Genomic DNA, 25,033 nt, shown 5'->3' on the forward strand with positions numbered 1-25,033 from the left:
CTTAGAATAAATGTGAATAAGTTTGTTTTACCTTATTAGAACAAAAATTTGAAATGATGATCAGAATTGTTAAAATTCAAATGATACCCAACCCTACACGTCAGTAGCAATATGCGTGCCCACGATGCCACCGTTTTCAGGACCCCCATAACGTCACTCGTGCAAATTAACGGCCAAAACTTGCCTTTTCGTTTTCCGCCTTCAAGTTTAGTTTGTGTCGCGTAAACGCCCTGAGGTTACCACCATAAGTCATAAAACAGATTCCTAAAACAATTCTAAACTTTTATTTTCTAACAAGAGTGAAAAGAAACAAAGGCAACATTTAAATGAAAATGTTTATACACAAACTCACGACAATGCGTGTCTGCAATAGCAATACCAATAATAATAATATAATAATAATAATAATAGAATTATTAGAACCCCAGCAACAAAATAAGATGGAAATAAAGGGTTAAAGTGAGATTTTGTACAGTTCTGTGGAGAGGAAGAGGGGAAAAGAGCAGGTAGCTTAAGAGACAACAGTATCACTGAAAAGGAAATGACGATGAAGACAGTAAACTCAGAGGAAGAGGAAAAGAGAGGAAGGACTATGCAGTAACCTATCTTAGGAAAGTAGCACCAGAACGTAAATGCCTTTGTTTTTTCCATCACACTTTCAAAATATTGTACTAGTTTATTCACAATGTCGAGTCTCCCTGACAAAATCTGAGACTCGGTACAAAAAGAATACAGGTGTCATTGTGGCAGCGATACCAGTCCCCTGCTCGACGCCCCTCCTCTGCCTGGCCGTCAAGTGTGTACATATGTGTGTGAGAGAGAATACCTGGACAAGTCATATTATGCAGCATGGCATTTGCGTTAAGAACAGTTTGGTACACCTATATCGTAAAGACAGCTCAAGTGCAAGGCAAATCCCATTGTCTCCCTCTTCTAAGAGAGCAGAGATCTGCAGCCTGCGCCGGTCAACTGTTCAAGATGAGGGTGTGAACAGAGGCAAACGGGAAGGAAAAAGTGCAGTGGTTAGTATGGTGGGGAGCGTCCATTTGATGGGTTGAAAAGAAGAATTAATGTGAGCTTATTATGTGGGAAAATGAGCCTGAGCCCTGTGTTTTTTCTGTCTCTGTGGTTCTCTTCTCAATCACCATCTGCCCCTCCACAGCTTCAGGAAAACATCACAAGATCTGCGGGAGAGAAGAGAGAGTTTGTTTCTGATAGTTCTCAGGAATAAAACGTATGCTTGTGCTTGCGGTTGAATTTTCAGTGGGTACCTCTGTGTGGACTTGAGGGGGGTGTGTGACTGACAGGTTTCGTCTTCTTGCATTCAGAAGCCTCTGTGGATTTGGGCCCGCCTTCAGTTTTCTGGCTCTTTCTCTTCCTCTTGGAGTCCTTTGACTTGTTGCCACGACCTGAGCTTCTCTGCTCCTGCAGCTCAATCTGATTCACACACACACAAAAAAGGTCAGGTCTGATTATGAGAGGCCAAAAATAGCAGCAAAAGAAGAAACATTTCTGAATTAGGACAAACAGAAAACAATGCACTAGTGATAGGAAACACACGTCTGTCATGTACTAGTACCAAGCTCCTAAATTTCACAGTCGATGAATTTATATTGATAATAATGGGCAATAGGCTTGCTGCGATAGTTAGTGCTCAGTCATAATTGTTAAATCACTTGCCCGTTTTGATAAAAAAAAAATATTTGTAAAATTTTTGTTCATTTAGAGAACAGATTAACTACCATTAAAAACTAAACGTGCCACGTGAGATGAACGAGTCACAGTACAAACGCAGCAGGAGTCAGATTTCATTTATCACGAGAGTGAGGAGCTGAATGACGAGATGATCGCGGAAGATTTGGTTTCAAAGCGAAATGTAAAAGTGCCTATTTAAAGGAGTTTGGCAGAATTGGCAAACTGAAAGTAAAATGTGCACGGCCGCATTGTCATTCGTTCACGGCCACTGTAATGTGACAGCGTGGGAAAATTCTCAGTCACATCCCTAACAGGTAAAAAGGGTCACACATTGAATCTATTATTCTATTTTCCACAATGTCAAACCAGGACAGCTTAACCCAGACTGCAAGCTTAGGCAGAGAGCTCAGAGTTCAGTTACATGGAACTCTAAGCAGCAGCAAATATATGTATTAAGTATAACAAGGTTGGGTTTCTATTCAACTGTCCATCATCTCAAAAATTGATAGGCAATAAAATAATAGTAAAAAAAAAAAGTATTTTGTCAGATTTATATTGTGAACATATGCAAGCGCGAATGAGAATCGTTTCGAGGGGGATGCCAGGTGTGCAGAAAAAAGAAGAATATTCATATCCTAAAATTGAAAACCGAATACCAACCCATTGACCGAATATTTTGATCTGCCCATTTTCTATGTCTCCCTTATCAGACAAACCCAATTTAGTTCTTGCGGTCTCTGCTAATGAGGTGATGAGTTAAATCAGGTGTGATAAAAGAAAATGTGCAGGGCTGGGGTGGCTGGGAGAAAAAAACGATAATTATTGCGAAATAATTTTCCTTGATAAACCGATAGCATTTAGATAAATTCTCGATATAATGCTTATGTGCTATGTGTAATGCTGCATTTTGCAGACCTGACTTCTATGTTCCGCAAGCGGGTTTGTTTATAGTCAGTGGCTGACAGGCTTGAAGGATCGGAGGGAAGTGAAGCGAGAAAAATTAGCCATAGTGATGAATTCACACATGACCCGGAGGACACAGGTATCATTGACAAGAAAGTTTGCTCAAGCAGGGTATATGCAGGAATCCTGAAGTTAATTTCAATACCTTTTTAAGACTTTTTAAAGACCTTCTCAAAATATTTTAAGACCTCATCGCACTTCAAGTTCTAATCGGCAACAAACCTTTAATAAACAGTTGTAGTCGAATGTAGACTTAAAATCTCTATCGTAGGCCAATTTTGTGAAACTAAATGTAAGGACATCACTCCTGCAAAGGCTACTGCGCCTTTAAGACCTGATGCAGGGATATGCTTGTCTTTCTCGACTGTGCATACTATACAGTTCACTTAAGGCATATTCAGCCTATGTCTGCTATGATACTCATCAAGATGGACATGTTGACATACTTCTTGTGTGAGTTTGTCCGTTTAACCGCAAGACTTGAAAGAGAACTCAATATTTGCACGCTGTGAGACGAGTCTCACAGCGCGTCTTCACCCGAGTGATGACGGAGAAAACGACTGGTCACATGCGCACATAGGGCAGCACTCGCATGCATTGAACAAAGTTTACAAAGAGGTGAAACAGCTCGGTAGGTGAAGCGAGTTTACCCGCCACAACTCAAAAATCAGCCGCATTTGGCTGGTGGCGGTGCTAATTTCCATCCATGGCGCGCGCGCTCCGAGCCGATCTCAGACACGTTGTTTTTTTAATACTTATGGGGATGAAAATAAATATATTCATAAATACTTTTTGGAGTGAAACTCTTTTGACAAAGCTTGAACAAAATACTTTCAAAATTTAAGACTTTATAAAGCCGTGATAAGACTTTTTAATACTTTATAAGGATCTTAATTTTCCCAAAATTGATTTATCACCTTTTAAGACTTTTCAAGACCCCGCGGATACCCTGTCAAGTTCAGTGGTTTGGAGATATTTTGGCAATCCCATCCGACATAAAACAGAGTGATGTACGTGCACTGCTTATCATAGGTTCTCCACACGGAATATAATTATTGAATTATCTTGCTTCTTCGAAGTTCTTCCATATAACATTGAGCCCAACACAGCGGTAAATCTACATTACATGGTCATTTGATTTTGATTATTGATATTACATATTCTGCTAAAAATGTATAATTTATGAGGAAACAAAAACAGTCTTCACAGCATAAATCTGGTGATCTGAAACTCTCCTCTCTCACCTGTATGAGTGTGCGCAGAGCATCATGGGGCGGCTGCGATGCCGCCTGTAGGATCCTATAAATGGTGTGAGTCTGGTCGAGTGCGACCTCCAGCAGGTCTCCTTCTAGCTGAAGCTCCTCCAGCTGTGCTCTGGTGGATGTGCTCAGCTCGATCACCGACCCTTTAAGACATGGCACTAGTGACAACAGAGACTCCACCCCTGACAAGAGAGAGGAGCCAATGGGTTAAAATTCCATTACGCAGCTTGATCACTCATGTTAGGGAGGCTAGTGAGCAAACAAACCTGTAAAGTCATGAGTGCTCGACTTCCTGGAAATTCCATTCTCACAGCCAGACTGGACAGGAAGAGGGAAAAAAAGTTTTACAAGTATGTTTAAATTAGTTTGATGTCATAAATGTTACAACAGCAGTAGCTTACCGGTGTGCCATTGGCAGCCTTCTCTTCACTCTTTTTTGGCGAGTTCACGTCCTCCGTCAGATCGATAACGCCATCTTCCGTTTCCTCGGAGTCGGACAGCACAATTACAGCATCCCCGTTCCATTTCTTTTTCTCCACTGGTTCCTCCTCTTTTATACTGACCATTTCCTCCTTCACTTGTTGCAATCTCTCTAGCACCCCCTGTACTTCTGGAGTGTCTAGTGCCTGTTTGGCTCGACCCTGCCAGTTAATGGCTCTCTCTGTAAGACACTGTAACGCCTCTCCCTCTGGCAGGCGTACAGGTAACCTCTGAAGCGCCACCAGCAGGGCTAGAATGGTTTCTAGCCGTGGCCGCCGGGAACGTTGGCACCGCGGACAGAGGAAACGCGTGTTCCAGTCCCACCAACAAAGGGGCTTTGTAAGATGTGTCTCGGAGGAGCCCAGCAGTGGTGGAAAGGGCACACAACCTCCGTGGAACCAGTCTTTGCACAGATGGCACCGGTGAAGCAAGGGGCTGGGAGGACCATTGCACACGCATACTGATTGGCTAGGGTTGAGGGAAGGGGCGGAGCCACCATTCAGCAGTACAGGACTGTCCGAGTTGAGGGGCGTGTCTGTCTCCATAGAGTCACTGTGATTCCTTTCCATCTTGATACCGTTCTGGTCACCGTTTGCTCCTTTTTCCACACCGGGTTTAGTTAAATTAACCTGCTGAAGACGAAGAAGGGCCTCTTTCTCCAGACGCTCCCCCTCTTTGAACGCCATCACCTGATATTGATAACATAAGGCACATATTACTTATGCAAAACCTGATCAACAATAATATGATCTAGGCCAGTGCTATTCAAACATGCACACCAGTAACCTGATAACTCAAAAAAAATCAGCTTATTGAAATAACCAGTTTTCCCCGTTTACATGCAAACCAGTAAACTGACAATGCAAGTAAACCACGTTTACATGACTATTAATAAACTGGGTTATTTCCTTGTAGTGACGTCAAAAACTAATGTCCGTATCTGTTTTTTAAATATTACGTCAGTGGTGATGTTAAATAAAGCGTGCACCGTGTCAGCGGGAGATTTACGGCTCATATTATCCCTCATGCTGTTACAGATGCAGCGTTTTGACTGAACCTCTTCTAGGCTACTTCTGCTGCATGAGAAGATAAACAGGGTATATGCAGGAGTCCTGAAGTTAATTTCAATACCTTTTTAAGACTTTTTAAAGACCTTCTCAAAATATTTTAAGACCTCATCGCACTTCAAGTTCTAATCGGCAACAAACCTTTAATAAACAGTTGTAATCGAATGTAAACTTAAAATCTCTATCGTAGGCCAAATTTGTATTGTTTATATTGCATATCTGTTTTACAACGTATGGAGGGCGACACATCACCCAACTGTGCATTACGCAAAATACATGACGTCACCCATAGACAGCGCTCGCCAGGGATGGAAATTAACTTTTTTCAAAGTCTACCACTCAATGTTTTTACCAGCCACTTTTTTGTTTTTAACAAATTAATGCTACAAGCTCTACAACACTTGGGCAGTTTATTTAATCTCAAGTCTCAATGTAATACTGACATTTTCACGATGATTTGTGGTCTTGTATGGCTTCCAGTTTTATGGTTTTTAGTCCCAAGAATGAAACTATTCGTTCTGGCATCTTTGAAGCGTGTTGACAACATACTGAGCATTGTCAGTAGGGATTGGGAAGCACCGAAATCAAAATTCTTGGCCGAAACAAAAAAAGAAGAAACCAAAGCCGAAAACCGAAAAATAAAATTCAAACTAAAATGTTTAACTCGACCTCACTCATGTGTACATTAAATAATAATGTACAGGCCTACTGGCCTGCAGAAAGGTACAGAAATTTAATAAAGTAATCAAATGTAAAATAACTGCATATTTAACTGTTTAAATGAAAGATTAATTAAACTTACAAAAGCTATTCAATCAAGAGCATTGTTTAATGTCAAACTAAATATAAGGACATCACTCAGACAGCAGTAAAGGCTACTGCGCCTTTAAAGGGTCATGAAACCCCCTTGCTGCAGCGGTGTTTTTTCACACCTTCGATTTGAAAAAGCTTGTTAAAAGGGGAGTGGTCGACTGTGAAAAGGTGGGATGGTATTGTGTGGAAAGAGGGAATGTTTGCATAAATAGGGGAGTGTCTGTCAATAGGTGCTGAGCGGTTCTGAGACATGTTCTTGGTGCACGTTGGCATTGTTTACCACAGAGAGATTAAATGAGGGATGAGTACAGCGAATGAGAGAGCTATGAGTGGCGTGCAGCAGAGATCGCAAATCATTCAGCTCTTCAAAGTTCAAGCCAGCATAATTCAGTGAGAAATGAAAATAAATGTTATTCTGCATGACGAAATATTTTGCAAACGTGATAAAACTATATTTGTCCAAATATGCACGCTGTTTGGCAAGATGAACAACGCGCCGACTTGATAAGAGAACGTGAACCACCCAACATGCGATGTGATAGAGATGTGTAATTCTAGATCGGTGTAAAAGCGAAGAGGTTTGAGGCTAGTCTCGACCGCGCATTGCCGTGACGATCCGCGCTGTCTATCACTCGGCAGCTAAATCTATATTTGTCCAGATATGCATCACACTGTTTCACTAAGAGCCCGAACACATGCGGTTTAGTGCATGGCTGTGACGACAAATAAAACGGAGAGGACGTGGCTTTTGTTCATTGGCCTACAGATTACAGATTGGTTATTTTGCACTCCTGACATAGATAGTCAACGCTTGCAGGTTCGGCGTGCGATTCCTCAGGTGAATTTTACTTTACCGAGCCTTTGTAGCAAAGGCTTCCACAGACGGCGCCGGTTACAGCTCGCTCGGCGCCCTTTACGTTACTTCGTATCAGCACAACGCCTAGCTTTCCTCCGTGACTTTTCCGCACGCTGCTTCCAAAACTTCCCCACCATATCTCTACAATAATGATGTAAGACGAGCCTGACAGAAGTGACTGTCTCATGCATATTAACTAAATTATCTTGTATGCATACTACAGCGCAGGGATTGGACTGAATGAGCTTCATGTCATGAATATATATCGAGAATTGCTCAGAGCGGTCGACGTCAGCATGTGCCCAGCTGCCCATACTTGGGCCGAAAAGGCCGTGCCGACGTCAGCATTTGTGACGTTGCTCCGACTAAACTTTTCAAACCGGAAGACAGAAATCGCTCTGAAAAATGCAAAAATAACTATTTTCACATATGCATACCATTAATGAGTACCCTTAGTGTTTTCAATGATGTGCAGCCTATACATATCTGTTTACATCTCAAAAAAAGTGTTTTGGGGTTTCATGACCCTTTAAGACCTGAGGCAGGGATATGCTCGTCTTTCTCGACTGTGCATACTATACAGTTCTCTTAAGGCATATTCAGACTATCCCTGCGTCCCAATTCGCATACTATCCATCCTGAATAGTATTCGAAAATAGAATTAGTATGTCCCAAATCGTAGTATGTTGAAAAGAGTATTCCAAAGATTCCCGGATGGTTTACTATTTCCGGTCCGAATTCACAGTATGGATCGATGGGCACTCTAACGGCTGATATTGCCCACAACCCATTGCGAGTTGGACGAGGATTCGATTAAAACTACAAACGCGGATAAAAAGCGTTAAAAAAACTACAAACATGACGGATGTGCGAGTTCGACGGTTAAGTAGAGAAGTTTAGATAAAGGGGTTTGAGTGATCAACTATCAATATTTAACCTGACAAAAATATATTTATTCAGTGTGGTCACATTATATTTCACCTGCAGCAGCATTGAGAACTTTTGAAATGACACGTTTGGCCATTAACTTTTAAATGCATCATTATATTTAAACTGTAAATACATGAGGAGAGTCTCTGCATTAAAGACCCACAAATGGCAGATGAACGAGCGGCTACATTTCTCTCCGATACGGTAAGAGATTAAACTGAATGTGGAGGATTTGAACTGTGACGAATCTGACGATGATTGACAGGGCAGTTAAACGGTGACGGGGTGCACGTAACTAAGCGACAGAGTCCGTTAAAGATGGCGAAGTAGTATGTCCCGAAGCTTGCATACTTTTCTGCTACACACTCAAAAGTATATACTTTTTCTTCACAAAAAGAGTACATACTTTTAGGACGTAGTATAAGTAGGCGAATTGGGACGCAGCATATGTCTGCTAGGATACTCATCAAGATGGACATGTTGACATACTTCTTGTGTGAGTTTGTCCGTTTAAGCGCAAGATTTGAAAGAAAACTCAATATTTGCGCGCTGTGAGACTCGCGCGCGCTCTCGGATGATGCACAGCGTCAGGTCTTCTCTCAGCGCGCGAGTCTCACAGCGCATCTTCACGCGAATGATGACGGAGAAAACGACCAGTCATATGCGCACATACGGCAGCACTCGCATGCATTGAACAAAGTTTACAAAGAGGTGAAACAGCTCAGTAGGTGAAGCGAGTTTACCCGCCACAACTCTAAATCAGCCGCATTTGGCTGGTGGCGGTGCTAATTTCCATCCGTGCCGTGCGCGCTCCGAGCCGATCTCAGACTGAGCGCCCCGTTGTTTTTTAATATTTATGGGGATGAAAAGAAATATATTCATAAATACTTTATGGAGTCAAACTCTTTTGACAAAGCTTGAACAAAATACTTTCAAAATTTAAGACTTTATAAAGCCGTGATAAGACTTTTTAATACTTTATAAGGGTCTTAATTTTCCCAAAATTGATTTATCACCTTTTAAGACTTTTCAAGACCCCGCGGATACCCTGATAAAACATATCTTTACAATTTTCTGGGTCTTAAACGAGTCTGCGTTTATGATATGTCCTTATTTCATGCAAAACGCTAGCTCGCTCTGTCTGGGTGCATTTAAATCTGCTCTAAGTTTGCGTTTTTGTCACCTATCACACATGCACACTTCAATGAGCTGACAGAAAGCAGGTTAATGTGTTTACATGCAGCGCGAAATCAGGGTAAGAGGGAAAAAACGAACTGTCCCGACCGGTTTACGCTTACGCCGTTTATGACCTTAATCCGATAAAAGAAAGCGGGTTACCGCGTTTACATGACCATGTTCACTGTCGGCTTATTACGCATAATCGGCTTAAGAACGTGCATGTAAACACACCCAATGTCTTCAGGATCATTAGAAAATCACAGGTGAGTGTGTTTGATCAGGGTTGGAGCTAAACTCTGCAGCGCATTGGCTCTCCAGGCCAAGATTTGAATAGCCCTGATCTAGGCTGTGTTGCAAAACCCAATGAGCGGCCTCAGCATCCTAGAGCAAAAGGTATACATGTGGCCAAAATAAGGCATCTTCGGAGGCAGCACAGTTAAGCTGCATACCTTTTAGAAGAGCCTTTGCATCTGAAGCGTACTAATGATGCATTAAAATACTGCCTCTGTAGCTAGCCAAATAGGTTTTTGAACAGAACATTTGCCATCTCATCACTGTTTATACATCAGACTACTGACTCACACTCAAAAGGATAAATACAACAGTTATATGTAGGATTGTAACAATATATCTTTTTAAACAATAAAAAATCCTCTATTTTTTCTTAAAATATCAGGATACATATCATATCGTGAGGTCAGTATCGGCGATTTATATAGAATCGTGACATGAGTATATCGTTATACCCCTAGTTATATGTAAACAGTAACTCACGATAGCTCCTGGGTCTCGAAGGTCCTGAGCAGTGAGGCCTAATACATTGACATCAGAATCTGCTTCTGTTCCCAATGAGTTTTCCTCCCTCTTCTTGCTCTTCTCAACACATGGACACAACACCTGCAAAGAAGTGGGTGTAAAACATTGTGTAAAACTATATGACTATATTTGATGTAAGAAGTCTTGAATAACATTATTAACATGAAGGTGGAATTAAGGCCTTTAGATAGTTCAAGCTAATTTAAAGAACTGACATGATGTCATTTTGAATGAAATCAGGCCAAAACTGTGTTTCAGCTTGCCAAAGCAAACATTCCAGAAAAGTTCACTTCAGGCTGGTAAATGCTTTTCCACTACCATTGGTCCATGGAGATTACATAATAGCAAGGTGTGCTCTGGGGCTCCACTTTATTTGTCATGGAAATCTTTTACAGTTAATTTATTCTGTTCAGTTCATTGAGGTCAGACGCTCACGAGTAAATACATTAACACATTGGAAAGCAACACTGACAATGTTTTTCATGTTTAATACTCTAAAGCTGTTGCTTTAACGCAATCTATCGTATAAAGTGCTCTATAAATGAATGTCATGTGACGACTGAAGTGCCAAATTGCAGTGCTTTTGCAAACATCCACAGCGCTATGATCAGATGATTTCTTAACTGCCGTTTGTTGCGCGAAGAAAGTGTGCAGCACAAATTTACATCATCCAAATGTCTTTTCCAGCAGCCTGGGCATATAAAAGTATACACTTCTCAGGTATTTCAAACTGCTCTTTACCACATAGCGAAGAACTTTTGCCGTGAATATATCAGGGCATTTAGAAAGCATCAGTGTGTTCACCTCCAGAAGACTGTGCTGGCTGTTTTTCTTCAGGAAGGTTTTGCTGGCTTTCTCTCTCCACGAATGAGCACTGGCCACCTGCAGCTCCAGCTGCTTCAGCTCCTCCATCTTCACTGGCAGGTCCCGCCCAATGGCCACCAAACCCTCCAGGTCATCCAGACACGGATAGTGCTCGCCGTTCTTCTCAAGAGATTAGACACAGAAAATACATTCACACTTGGGTACCAACCCACCTTGGGCCAACCTGAATGGCTAAATCATACTGGTTGACTATTATCGCCAAACATCAATTCCAGTTTATCACAATAGGCTAAATAATTCATACCTGAATTTCTTCTAGATCCGTGACCCAAGCGCGCGCTCGGCTTAAGCAGGCCTGCAGGGACAGGATGTTAGGCAGCTGCACTGGTATTAGCTGAGCCTCGTTCACGATGGCCTCGAGTGTGGACAGATGGTGTTTCTGCCTGCTCGCAAGAGACAATTGAGAGATGAAAAATGGAGGCTGTATTGGTGTGGTGACATATTCCACCCATCTCTTGAACCATCTCACCTGTCCTCCAGACAGATCTGTGCCTTCTCCTCCCAGCGCTCGGCTATAGTCAGTAGCTCTTGCAGTTCAGCCATGGCAGTCTCCACTGATATGCTCTGTGGTACGTTACAACCCGCCTCCATCAAGTTCCTCAACACAGCTAGAGTCACCTCGCTGCCTTCTGGCCCTAATGTTCGCCTGACCTCTCCCAGCCAGCGACCCTGCTCCTGCAGCCCGCTCAGGAGCTCACATGCCGGGGCAATAACAGGCAGCGACGCTCCCTCCTCCAGCAGAGCCTGGATCTCGCCGGCCGGGGGCAGAGGGGAGTCCTGCTTCCACTCGCCCGAGGTGCTGTTAACCAGAGACTGAGCACGGGAATCAAACTCCTCTATCTTCTGCAATACCGCCTGGAAAAGATGAGACGTGGCTAGACTTTTACACGGATGGTGGACATTTATACAACATATCTTTGGCCTATTTTCCCTTCTTACCTGCACTTCCTCCTGCTGTTTCATAACACAGGGTAGGTTCTGCATGGTTTCCACCAAAGTCCTCAGCTCCCCCAGACTCATTCTACTGCTCTGGCTGTTGCTGAGGAGCTCTGCGCTTCTGCTTTCACACTTGCTTATGTCTGTGAGGACGGCGTTGAGGCGCTGGAGCAGCTCATTATTGGGGAACTTCTTGTCAGCTGCCTCTTCTTTCAGAACCTCCAGATCTTTAATATCTGAAGAGAGAAGAAAAACATGCATTTGGGTTTTAGGTGAATGTTAGAAGATTAGTTAGTGGTTCTCAACCTTTTAGACTCAAAGGGCCCCTATTTTACACAACAATGGACACTCCTAGTTTTTATACATTAAGCGTGCTTTCACACTAGCACTTTGGTCAGAGTTCAGTTCGTACTTAAAAAGATGGTTTGGGGTTCGTTTCATGTGAACTCTGGTGCGGTTTGATGCTGATGTGAACACAATCGTATTAAATTCGCAAAAGTGAACTGCCATTTACTTATGACTTGATAAAAATGTGTTTTTGTGTGTTTCACTCATTTACCTGATGAGCGTCACTGACATACTGCAAGTAGAGAGCTTTAGATCTAATTTCTGCTCCTCTTCAGCGTTCTTTAGAGCATTTGCAGTGCATTTACGGCAGATAGACAAGTGCCATTACGTACTGAAGCTCTGGTAACAAAACCAACGTTTTAAAAAACTAAAATATAAAAGTGATGGAGCAACGCCATGCATTTCCCTGCCTTTATGCTGCGTTCACACCGCAGGCGAATGCGCGTGATTCGCGCGAAACACGCGAATCGCTCAATATTCGTGCCGCGTTAACCAATGAGGAGCCTGCTACTGCTTTCACATGGTGAAGTGACGGATGGGAAACCCATAGGGGAACCCCGAGGCCAGAGTAATTTAAAAATACTACTCTATTGTGTCATAAAATGTACTTTTAATAGTTTTTCAGGCGAGAATGTAGTTGTTTAAAGCTCAAATATGTGATTTATTTATTAAGAGAGCTCCTATTTGAAAATTTGATCTGGTGTTTTCGGAGGTGTGAGACCTAGGCGATCACCGGAGCTCAGCGCTCATCAACCCCGGTGAGAGCAGCCTTAACTCGGATAGTCTTTCTGCCGACTGCCGCTGCCTGGCAGAACCCCCTCCCATGACGCGAATTCGCGTCTGTTGTGTAGTGAATGTCACACGCGAATGAGCACTTTTTGTATAAAAAAAAACACAGATTTGAGCATTAAACAACAATATTATCGCCTGAAAAAGTCTTCAAACTACGTTTTGTCACACATTAACAGTAGTTTTTTTTACAGAAAAGAAGTCAAGTGACCCAGTCAAAATGACTAGCAGAAACCCCTCCCATGACGCGAATTCGCGTCTGTTGTGTAGTGAATGTCACACGCGAATGAAGCGAATGGATTCAAAATGTTCACGCGTCCAACTTCGCGCGAATAGCGCGATTTATTCGCGTCATTCGCGTGCGGTGTGAACGCAGCATTACACGCACTGTCGTTACCAAGCAAACGGGTAAACAGCTGCTGCTTTGATGATGCAAACAAACCCCGGTTCGGAACCAAATAATATAATATGAACATAGTCCAGCGGGGGCAGGGGGAGCAATCAACTTATAAGGTGGAAAAGGTGACGTTTGCTAGAAGGATCGAGTGAACGATCTGCAAGCAAAGTATAAAATAATATAACGCTTTTGTCATTAGACACACTATTTAGTTTGGTATGGTACTTGGAGTTTCCTATTGTTACTGTACTAGCATTTGCGTTATCTAGACAATGCTGTCTCTCTAAGAAACGTTCAATTCAATTAGAAATTGTTTAAACAGTCAATAAGTCGATAAAATCGCTACTTACTGCTTGCAGGAATATAGTTGCCACTTTCTTTAGTTTAAGATGCTGAGCGAAGCTTGCTTGAAATGGGCTGAACAAACAAACGATCTTGAACTAAATTGTTGTGGTATCGGATTATAAACCTCAACCATGACTGTTGACATTTTTTATCTGTGGGAAGGATATGTCCTCAGGTCTCCTGAAAAGCCTGGAACATGAAGTGTCCATGCGAGCAACTTGCAGCTGATGATTCGCTCCATTTCAGCCTCACAATGAACATGTTTGGACAGATGTAAATGTTGGGGGCGTGCATATAAATGATCCCCAACACTTGCGGTTGCCGTTATGTTGAGAAGCACTTTTTTTTCCGTGGAGGTTTGGATTCACAAGATTTACATAAGAAGTAGGAGGCAATGATGTTTGAGACTCACAGTATGTGATGTCCATGTACTGAACTCTTATTATTTCACTATGGCAAGGTTAATTCAATTTTTCTTTCTAGGGCACCTTTAAAATTAGTCTCTAATCATATATCCAGGTTTTTCAAGGCCTTGGTACAAAGAAAACAAAGACAAACTGTTGATGAGGTATATTAAAAAATATATTTCGTTTTAGCTTGTTTCAATACTTATATCATTTATTTAAAATCATTTGAAGCCTTTGGACATTTGCACCAGTTGAGAACCACTGGTCTAATGGATTGTTAGATTGATTACATGAGATATATATATAAAATCTTTTTTTTTTCTTTGACCACATTCCCTATTAAAAGCTATTCGCAAATGCAATGCTAGATGGGGGAATGCAGTTACCTATTTTGTTGCCTTCTTCCTGTTCCAGGGCTTCCTTCACTCGGTTGGCCCATGAGTCAAACGACTCAGCGCGAACTTTTAGCCGATGCAACATGGCCAAGAGTTCATCCAGAGTATAGCGATACCTTTAGAGAGGAGGAACAGAGCACATAAGACACTTCCTGTAGAACACATCTGTACCAAAGAACTCACAGACAGGCACAGTCCTGGTTTACCTGAGGTAGAGTTTTTCACTGGGGCAAGAGCAGAGGTCCTGTGCATGGTAGAGGCAGACAAGACTCTCTGGGCAGTTCGAACATGCCAAGGCCGAGAGGAAGCAGGTGGTTTTACATTTGTCACACTGCCTTTCGTCATCAGGAAGTAACTCGAAGGCCTCCCTTTCAGCTTCCTTTATGCCCTGAGATGACACCACGATACAAAAATGCAGTCAATCAGCTTTAAAAAGGCCGGCAAGTAAATTTGTGTACGTTTGTTAGGTGTAGTAAGGCATCATGACCTTTGGTCCTATTCAAAACCTAGCAAGATGCCTACTTAGCATTTTGGGCTGGTTAATTATAAACAATGTAGGTCATTTCTTTTATAATTGTAATAAAAATGCATTATAAGGTGAATAAACTGGACACATTTCCTCATAAACAGGACTTTGGCCACTTTATTCACAGAGAAATTAATACAAGAAAAATTAAACTACCTGGACTACAGTGAGGGGAAAAAACACCTGTTGCTGTGCTTTACTTCCTGCTGTATGTTTGTATACACTATTCAAAACTCTAGAACTTTTTCTGACATTTGCAACCAGTCTCCTTGCCCAGATGTTTTTCTCTCATTCTGCAAACAAATCATCCCACTTACCCTTTCCAGCAGGCTTTTGCGTAGTTTTCTCTCCTCTTGTACAATGATGAACATCTCCCTGTGTGTGGCAGCTGCCAGGTTCAGATCCAGCTTCTCTGGGCAGGCCGCCATCTTGCAGGTGAGTTCCTCATGAGAGAACACACAGTAGCGCCTGAGCCGCCGGTAATGCTCGATACAAGAGCGCCCTGTGGGCAGCTAACACGAAGAAAGGAAGAGCAACAGCCTCAGTGACTCACAACAGTTAAAGTATATTTAAAAGAAAGTTCTTCGAAGCTTGAAATCAAGGTCAATTTATGCTTGCTGTTTCTCCTTACCCAGTCCGCAGTGCAGAAGTTTACTGCTTCGGCAAAGTTATATCCCTGATTGAAACCGCTGTGATAAGCTCGTGGAAAAGTGATGACGAACTCCCCAGCACACTGATTGGTCCGAACCACCTGTTAATCAAAAGATGAATTATGACAAATTCCATTATGTCACACCCTAAGAATGGCCCGCCTGGTGGGCAAAACAAGGCTTTACTCCATTGCACACAAGCTAGGTACTAATGTAGTAAGACAGTGATATTAAATGACCAAATTCAACATAAACCTTATTCAGGGTATATACAGCAATCCTTATGTTAAATTTACTACTTTTTAATACCTTTTTTACTACCTTCATAATATTTTTTAAAACCATCACGACACTGAATTGCAAGTGTTAATCAGCGACCTTTCTATTATTTACACAGATTTTGACATATATAACATACAAAAAAAAAGAATAGATTTAGAATCGACGAAGTGAGTGTCAGATACAGATCGGAAATCTGTTATAAGTTATCATTCAGACACAGTAAAATACATCTCAACATTCACAAAGGTTGGTTAAGGAGAAGCATTACTGCATACACATTTGATTTCAATTAATAATTGGTAATGTAACATTATTTAGTGTTTTTTAAAATTATTAAAATTATTTTTTTGTCCAACAACAAAACCTGAGCCAAATATTACAATTATATAGCTGTGATAAGTTGTTGAATTTAACAAAATACTAAAAACTAGTGTTGTCAATTGATTAAAAACGTTAACTAGATTAATCACACATTTTTTCTGTGATTAATTGCAATAAAAAAAAGAAATGTTTTTGTACGTTTTTAATATATTTTTTAATATAATAATTTCACAGTTAATCAAATTAATGTAGAAACAACATAAAGACCGTATATTTTAAATACTTGTTTAAATGGCATCTTTTTATGAATGAAGGCCAGTATTACTGATATTAATACAGCTACTGATTTTTTTTTTTTTTTTACATTTATTATTAGGCTTAAAAAATATAACAGTTTTGAATTTAAGTAGACTTAAAACAATGCTAACATAAACCCATAATAAATGTCATGTTTACTCCTGCCCTTCCTGTCTTAACAGTTATGAAATATACAGAAATGTAATAAAGTTATCAAAGTTATATGCAGTCTGCACTGCATAAACTATTAATTAAATAGTTAATCCTTATTAAAGCTACAAAAGTTATTTAGTCAAGAGCAGCGAGTCATTTTTTTCTCTGTTCCCTTTGTTCTTTAACTTTACTGACAGGAAGCTTCATTGGCTGCTGTCCCTTTAAGAGCAGACAGACACGCGGATCTCACTGTCTATGGATCGCGCCTCATTCTCTCACAACTCTTTGTTCATTTTAGACTTTATATAAATCATTTAAGATTGCTCTTATGAGGATAGATGTTGAAGATATGCCTTGAAGCAAGTCTAAAATAAAACGTAAGCCAGCCCCTTCTGTTGAGCGCGCAGTGTTCGGAGATGATGCCGAACGGCCGCTGAATATGACGTCAGCATCAAACATGCGTTGAGCCGGAGACGAAAGATCTTTGATTATGTGCCCAGATATGCTAAAGCCCATATCTAAACGAACTAACGCGAACGCAGGTAGAATTTCAATCAGAATAGGACACCTGATAGTCTGAAAAAATAATACCTAATTTGGAAAAAAATAATACCTCTGAGACCACATTTAACACTTTTAATGGCCTTAAATTTGACAATTTTGATTTATCACTTTTTAATACTTTTTAAAACCCCGCGGACACCCTGTTATTAATGGTGCATAACATGTACAGGAAAAAAGATCAACATTGCAGTTTCTCATTAATCTTTTTCCAATAAAAAATAAATATAAAGAAAAAAAACTCAACCATTTAACGTGCTGCATTTATCTGCTCACCTGTATGCATCATTAATACGGTGTATACTGAATTTGCGCTTTTAATATTACTGTTTTAGTATAGTAGAGCACTTTAGAATTAGAGGTTAGATCGGGCTCAAAAAAATCAAGCCCGACCCTACCCGAGCCTGTGCACGTTGTGTCCGAGCCCGGCCCGGCCTGACACATTAAAGGGGGGGTGAAACACTCAGTTTCAGTCAATCTCATGTCAATCTTGAGTACCTATAGAGTAGTATTGCATCCTTCATATCTCCGAAAAGTCTTTAGTTTTATCATATTTATAAAAGAAATATAGGCTGTACCGAGTCTTTCCGGAAAAAACCGAGCGCCTGGAGGCGTATCGTGTGGGCGGAGCTAAAGAATGACAAGGACGCAAAGCGGTGACGTCCTCAAGCGTGGAGAAACCCATGGCTCTCTCAGCTAATACAGATAATGATCCAGAATCTAATCTGAGGGAAATAAATTGAACAGGAGAAACGGCAACATCAGGACGTCCGTCTCTGTGGTATGTAAGTTACTGTATTTAATGGCCTCTCCACATTTCTGTGTGTTTACTCGCAGTGTATGAAGACATGATTCGGTTTATGGACTATTGTATGCGACTAGACCTTAGAAGTAGCAAGCATACTGTAACGTTATACAGAGAACAACAATGGAGTAACCGTTAGCGCATTTGAATGACGAAGCACGCGATCGTGTCGTTTACTGATGTTTACTCATGCGTCAGTAGCCAAAAGCAGAGACATTTGAAGCAGTTTAAGTTAACTCACCGGCTGCTTCCAAAGACGGACCGAAACTTTATCGCTGGGACTGCTCCGTCAAAAACACACTTCTTTGGTATGGTATGATGAAGTCCTGTGACAGCAGTAGCGTGTAAATCCATTTTGAGACGCAACTGAAACGATGTTGTGAAGCTTCCCGTCATTTCTGCGTTCAAATCGGTTCAAATGCAGCGCTGCCTTCCCGGAATGCTGTGCTGAAGCGTTGAAGTCGCTCGACGTCACCCATAGGAATAAAGAGAAGCGCGGCGCCACATAAGTGTTCACGGACGACTGGATCTGCATCTGAGGGACTGTTTACAGCGTGCTCTAGTCACGCGCGCGCACCCTACCGGGAGAAGAGCCCGTACTGCCCATACAAGGACCTTCCGCTCTTATTAACGTCAAGTAGACCCATACTCGAAAAAAACTCGCCGAAACTTGTGAGAAACCGGAAGGAGTATTTTTGACACAGAAATACTCCATCAAACGTCCAACATTAGTTTTTGAAACTTTGTCTATGTTTAGGATGGGAATCCAAGTCTTTAACAGTGTAAAAAGCTCAGTATGCATGAAACAGCATTTCACCCCCCCTTTAACTGTAAGTATGAGCCCGAGCCAGATTTAAACCCGACCATTGTTCAATACGTGGCCGTTTTGACGAGAACGAGCCTGTAATGAGCAAAGCGCAGCGAAGCGGACTGGTGAGGCTCATGATAAAACTACATTTAGTTTTCTCCACAGCGACTGTACAGCCAAATAACATTTTGTTGCAATATTTTCATGTTTAACACTTTGAAGCTGCTTTGAAACAATCATCATTGTAAAAGCGCTATAGGCTATAAATAAAGCTGACTTGACTCCGCTCAATAATCCGCAGGCGCGCGCTCATGATCCGCTCACCGGTAAACTGATGTTTGCTCAAATCCAGCTCAGACATTTATCTGTAGCTTACTTTGTTGTAGCCATTACAATGTGTTTTTTCCTTCATATTTATGTTTAAATATTATAATATTATTTTTACATATTTCATCTGATTATGATGAGTGAAAAATGCAAGTGGGTCAGAAATGATTTTGGTGGTTATATTTAGTTTAATATTAAGTTTTGTTTTATAGAAAGCATTTATTTCGTTTTGTTTAAATTGTATCTTAATTTAAAAAAAGGTTTCTTAGGCCAATTGCCTGGATTTAATAAATAAAAAGCAAATAGCAGACTATAATCGTGAGGTGAAATCGTGGGAGTGATTGTTTTCATTGCTCATGAACTGGAGCGCGTCTCATAAATAAACCGAAACTCAGCAGGCTACTCGCCTCACAGACATGACAAATATGCGTATAGAAAGCTTGAAATGTCCACTTTTAAACGAAACGATTCGAAGATATTTAATTAAGCAAAGTGCATTGTTCACGCGAGCAGCTCTTGACACAGCGTTTCTGTTCAGAATCAATACTTCACTCCATCACTGCACGAGCTGTGAGTTTAACGCGCATTTTTACACTAATCCTGACTTGTGCAACTTTGTAGCCTACACATTTGTTTCTTAGTTGTTGTATTAGTTCTTACTTTGGTAAATATATATATATATAATTTCTGATTATAGCATAGCTTTTTGCCCACCCAATTAGACTAGTAAAGTAGGCTAATGATTAAAAAAACAAGCGCTTGATCACGGGCCCGGCCCTACCCGACCCGAGGATAGTGCCGGGAAATCTCGGCCCGACCCGGCCCGCGGGTCGGTTCGGGCTCGGGCAGAGAATCTAAACTCTATTTAGAATTCCCCTGTTATTTTTATTGATTGAAATACTGCAGCAGATGTATTATATGGATCACTCAAGTACTTAAAACCTGCATTTTGTTCACATATTTATGTTTTTCTTATATTGAGAGGTGATCAAAATATTTGTGGCTCATAACAGATGGAAAATTGACAGGCTTGTGCTGCAGTTCTACGGACGCTTTGCCCCCGAGGTCTCTGTGCCAGTCACTTGACTGGAAACGATGAATTGAGATCAGTGTTTTAAAGGCCTATTCACAAAGCATGACAACAATAACACCACTAACAAAACTATTTACATACAACTCACAACAAAAAAAAATTATCTTCAGGACACACACACACACGAAGAAGCCCTAAAAGACAAATTAACCTACCAAAGAGACCTTTTTATAGAATTTCATAAGGTTTCTTCAGGCCTCATGAAACACTTAAATTAGTAGCGGCTTAATGACACAACCTCATTACCTTAAACACACTAACGATAGTGTGTGTGTGTGAACTAACCGGCACGCCGTGATTCATGAGTATATTAGGGTTCATGATGGTGACTAGCTGGTGGAGCAGGTCTGGCTGGAACTCGAAGAGCTCGGGTGTGAGCTTCTTCATCACTTCCTCTAACTTCTCTGCAGCTGATGATGGCACACCATACCATGTTTTGGGCTCACCCCTAAAACAGAGAAATTTATATTACACAAATGTGTTCACTGGACATGTGCTTTCCCAACTAATTTGACTATTAATAGATAAGAAAAAAGTACAAGATATTATAAGAAGTGAAAGATATTTAAGGAAAATATTTTCAAATAACAAACCAAAAAAAAGTATTGTAAAAAAGTCATAAACAAATATTATTATTTATAATAATAGGTTTCTATTTTGCTAATTTTATTTATTCCTGTGATAGCAAAGCTGCATTTTCAGCAGTCTTTAGTGTCACATGATCCTTCAGAAATGAATCTAATAGGCTGATTTTCCACTGTCGGGCCAGTGTGAGGCAGGGCCAATAGGCTCAGATCTCAAGCACTGAGCCCAAAACCAAGTTGTGTTTCTGCTGTCGGGGCAGTAGCCCTAAAGCACTAAAACCAGCCCTGAACACACCTAAAAAGAATGACTTCACAAAAACATAATTTCAACAGCAGACTGAAAACTAGCTAGATCGCCAAATGAGCATGATGACAGAAGGAAAATTTGGTCTTTACTTCAAGATGCAAGATTCTAGCAATTTGACCAATATTTAACAATGAAAAATGCTACAGTGACAGTATTGGACATCAATCATGCTGATAAAACATGAAACCAAATAAATACACGATTATAATCATATACGATTTGTCTATGTTCTAAAAATCTGTGGAATTTTTCAGTAAACATACAGTATATTTTCATACATATATTCATACAGTTTTTTTTTATCAGAATGCTAAGCCTAAGTAGCCTGGGGGGGCATGGCTGTTGGCCCAGAGGAAGACTCAATGAGACTCAATCAAGCCCTGGAAGTGACATCAGAAAGACGACTGGACCTTACACACACTAGCATGCTCGCTTTTTGGCCAGACAGTGGATTAAACAGCTAATATTAAACAGATGTGCTGCTTAATTTTTTTTTTTTTTTTTACAATTTTTTAAAGTTTATTTAGAAAAAATTAGAAAGTACAAATGAACAGCAACTTTTGTAATTATTTTTTAGCAATTTAATGTGTCACTGCTGAATAAAAATAATGTTAAAGTGTAACAGTGTACATTTACCAGAGCTGCTCCATTGTAGGAGCCGAAAGATGCTACATAGTATATTACATAAAGCCTCTTCTCGCATTACCAGTGTAAATAGTTGATAGAGTAACTCCAGTGGTCCTCTATGTGCCAACAGAAAGCGGAGAAAACCATGCCCACATACAGCCATGGCACCTTCATGCCTGAGATATCTGCATTAATGTGGCACAATACTGACTGCTCCAACACTGGCATAACGTTCAGATTCCAGCCGCTGCGGGCATATTCCTGCAATAGGAACAGAACGAAAATCTTAATTTGCTCTTCTTGAACCAAAAACACTGAAAAATGAAAAGGCGCAAAAATGAAACAAACCTCTTCCTCATCTGATAAGTGTCTCTTGCCGTTGTTAACGGGAAAACCACTACCAAATTCTTTTGAGTGAATGTCTGCACCATATTCTACAGTGACGTCCTCTTCAATACTACTAACCAACCTCCAAAACTCCTTTTCAACCAGCTCTGTGGGCACCATCTAAAACACACAAATGAGCAATTTAGTGTCAATGAAATGACTCATACTCATGCATTAAGTGTCTGTGAGGTCTCAAGATCGAGTTAGGGGAGGGGAAAATACTCACATGGACAGGCATGTTGAAGTAGTCTGCTTTAAACGTGTCGGCCATCTCGCCGAAGCTCTGTAATGTATACTCTCGTGTGGCCTGCTCGAAACCAAACGCCTCGGCAGGCTTTTTACACTCCTACACAGAGAAAACACACATTTAAAGTTGGTCACTATACCAAGCAAAAAATGATGAAAAGCTTTTTAAAAATGATTTAAAAGCTTAAACTTCACAAACATATGCAATTGACCAAAACTTCTACTTCTGTAGTATCGTTTCCACTGAAATATCCTGTATAACACCAAAACAAAACGCGTCGTTTCCGTTTGGTCTCTCTCACCTCTGCTATGCATTTGGGGCAGCGCCAGTTGCCCTTGGGTGGGTCTGTGAGCGGAGGTATCAGGCAGAACGTGTGATAATTATCATCACACCCATCACAGAGCAGCAACTTCTCATCCTCGTCCCCGCGTCCACACATTCGACATACAAACGAGTCCACCTGGCAGAAATTTCAGTTAGTGCATGCAAAAGACCACATTCCAAAGACTAAAGTTAGTCAAATCAAACATGTTAGTTTATCTTGAAATAACATCTGGGTCAGATTGGAAATGGTCTAAATTAATCACTACAGTTGGTGCCAAAGACATATGGATGACATGTAGGATTACATATACAACTCATTTTTTACTTGACAGCTTTCTTTTCAGATTTGTCAGACAAGCTTTTAAAGCAAATATATAGTAAAAAAAGTCTCATTCACTGACCAGTTTGTAAGATGTAAATATAACAAATGTACTTTCATAAGATATAAAACGTATGTAAACATGCAATACAAGGTATTATTAAATATGAAAGAGAAATTAGGCTACGTTCAGACAGCGACTGTGGCCCACACCTGATTTTGATGCTCATATGTGACTGGCACAAACCACACAAAATCTGATCTTTTCAATGCTTCTGATTTGGGCCAGTTCTATATGTTGTCTTAAATCCGATACAGGTCAGATGTTCTGTAATGCGACCTCAGTCTAAACAGTAATATTCAAATAATTCATGTGACTTTTACGTCACTCTAGAGCAACATTCATCATTATTCTCATGGGAGTCACTCAGAGTTAAGTATAACAGTGACCACTCTATACACCAGCAAAACATGAGGTCTTGTATCATAAAGGTTTAAAAACTCTGCACTCTTTAGTTGCATCGTTTTTGTTTTTTATATTGCCAGTGCATAAATGTATTGGTTTCCAAGGCAGATCGCACTATACATAAACACGTAATCACTTACTTAATGTTCTCCCATGTTTACTTCCATGTGACTGCATGCTGCGAGAAGTCTTTTTATTGTTCTTTTGCGCATGTAGGTTACCACCATCTAAAACAATCTGAACAGCTATACAAAAAAATTGGATCCGAGAATTTTTTTTAGTACTAACGCTCGCAGTGTGAACGTAGCCTTAGTCGGATTCAAGGGTTTATATGGTTCATTTTTTTATCCTGTTTTTTTAATTATTTCAGCTCTACATCACCCTGTCCAATCAGTTCAAAATTTAAATCGGAGCAAAATGTTTTAGACCGATTCACCCATCAATCCGATTACTAACAGATTATTCGCTTGCATGTTCATATAACCAATTATTCAAGTCTCAGAAGCACAAAAGTCAACTCTTTAGTCCACACGCCTCTCTCAAACGTACAAACTGTGGGTTATTGAGGTTGCGTCGGAGTCTCATGGTCATCTTAGTGCAGGGTTCATCACCAGGGTCATTAGAATTGCCAATGCGACTTTTGTCATCATCAACATCCTCCTTGATGATGAGATTTGGGGGTGGTGGAGGAATGTCTGGATCTGGTTTTGTGACAGGCGTCTCTCCTGCTTCATCCTTCACAGATGCAGGGGCAGGACTGTCCCGCACTATTACCGTCTGTGGCAGTTCATCTAGAGAAAGGGTTTAATTTATGAAAACAAAATCATATATTAAGGAACTACTTTTCAGTTTAGCTTTTCCTATATGTCATGATCACGAAAATATGTGTGCATCAAAACTGCAGACACAAACCTTTCTTCCGCGACTTGTCTCGCGCTACAAGACCCAGCCCCATCATTTTAGGTCCAGCCCCATAGATCTGTAGCTTTTTCAGCTCAGGGTTCTTCTCTATATCTTCCTCTGTAGGCTCCGGCTAATGGGCGCAAGTGAAAGACTGTAAGTGAACTACAGGGACAGGTGTGACGAAATCTCTCAAAGGGTTTTCCTTAACCCTATTTTTATCACTAAAAGCCACAGTATAAAGCTTGTTTAGGATGGAATGTGACTTCCACTACACTAAACACAGCTTGTACCATGAGTGATCCCTAATTTTTCAGGCTATTAACTTTTTCTAGTACTTTTCTCATTGTGGTAAAGAATCAGAAAGATCCACAAAATATACACCCACCCCCACCCACACACTTTTCTTGAATAATTTTTTAAATAATTTGTTGCTCAAACTACAATTCAAAACTGATTGAAAACCACAGATTTCACGATATAAAT

General features: G+C 40.7%; 1 protein-coding gene across 8 annotated transcripts in view; it reads right to left on the minus strand.

Moving 5' to 3' along the window:
• Window positions 1–261: 261 nt before the first annotated feature.
• kdm5c (lysine demethylase 5C) overlaps window positions 262–25,033 on the minus strand; it is a 34,512-nt gene continuing 9,740 nt past the window's right edge. For 5 of the 8 annotated variants that reach the window (XM_067413279.1, XM_067413277.1, XM_067413282.1 and 2 more), the window contains 20 exons: window positions 24,560–24,680; window positions 24,197–24,438; window positions 22,840–22,998; window positions 22,518–22,637; window positions 21,984–22,411; window positions 20,672–20,834; window positions 15,721–15,840; window positions 15,407–15,601; window positions 14,770–14,951; window positions 14,555–14,679; window positions 11,886–12,118; window positions 11,416–11,801; window positions 11,191–11,329; window positions 10,866–11,045; window positions 10,020–10,142; window positions 4,322–5,089; window positions 4,187–4,238; window positions 3,903–4,102; window positions 1,272–1,437; window positions 262–1,184 (listed from right to left, as the gene is read on the minus strand). In XM_067413279.1, coding sequence (XP_067269380.1) covers window positions 1,165–1,184; window positions 1,272–1,437; window positions 3,903–4,102; window positions 4,187–4,238; window positions 4,322–5,089; window positions 10,020–10,142; window positions 10,866–11,045; window positions 11,191–11,329; window positions 11,416–11,801; window positions 11,886–12,118; window positions 14,555–14,679; window positions 14,770–14,951; window positions 15,407–15,601; window positions 15,721–15,840; window positions 20,672–20,834; window positions 21,984–22,411; window positions 22,518–22,637; window positions 22,840–22,998; window positions 24,197–24,438; window positions 24,560–24,680 — 4,122 coding nt within the window. In that variant the 3' untranslated portion in view covers window positions 262–1,164. The remainder of the gene's footprint in view (window positions 1,185–1,271; window positions 1,438–3,902; window positions 4,103–4,186; window positions 4,239–4,321; window positions 5,090–10,019; window positions 10,143–10,865; window positions 11,046–11,190; window positions 11,330–11,415; window positions 11,802–11,885; window positions 12,119–14,554; window positions 14,680–14,769; window positions 14,952–15,406; window positions 15,602–15,720; window positions 15,841–20,671; window positions 20,835–21,983; window positions 22,412–22,517; window positions 22,638–22,839; window positions 22,999–24,196; window positions 24,439–24,559; window positions 24,681–25,033) is intronic. The other 3 variants (XM_067413281.1, XM_067413285.1, XM_067413284.1) reach the window with 1 other exon arrangement.

This window comes from Pseudorasbora parva, chromosome 13 (assembly GCF_024679245.1).
Source record: "Pseudorasbora parva isolate DD20220531a chromosome 13, ASM2467924v1, whole genome shotgun sequence".
Lineage (NCBI taxonomy): Eukaryota > Metazoa > Chordata > Actinopteri > Cypriniformes > Gobionidae > Pseudorasbora > Pseudorasbora parva.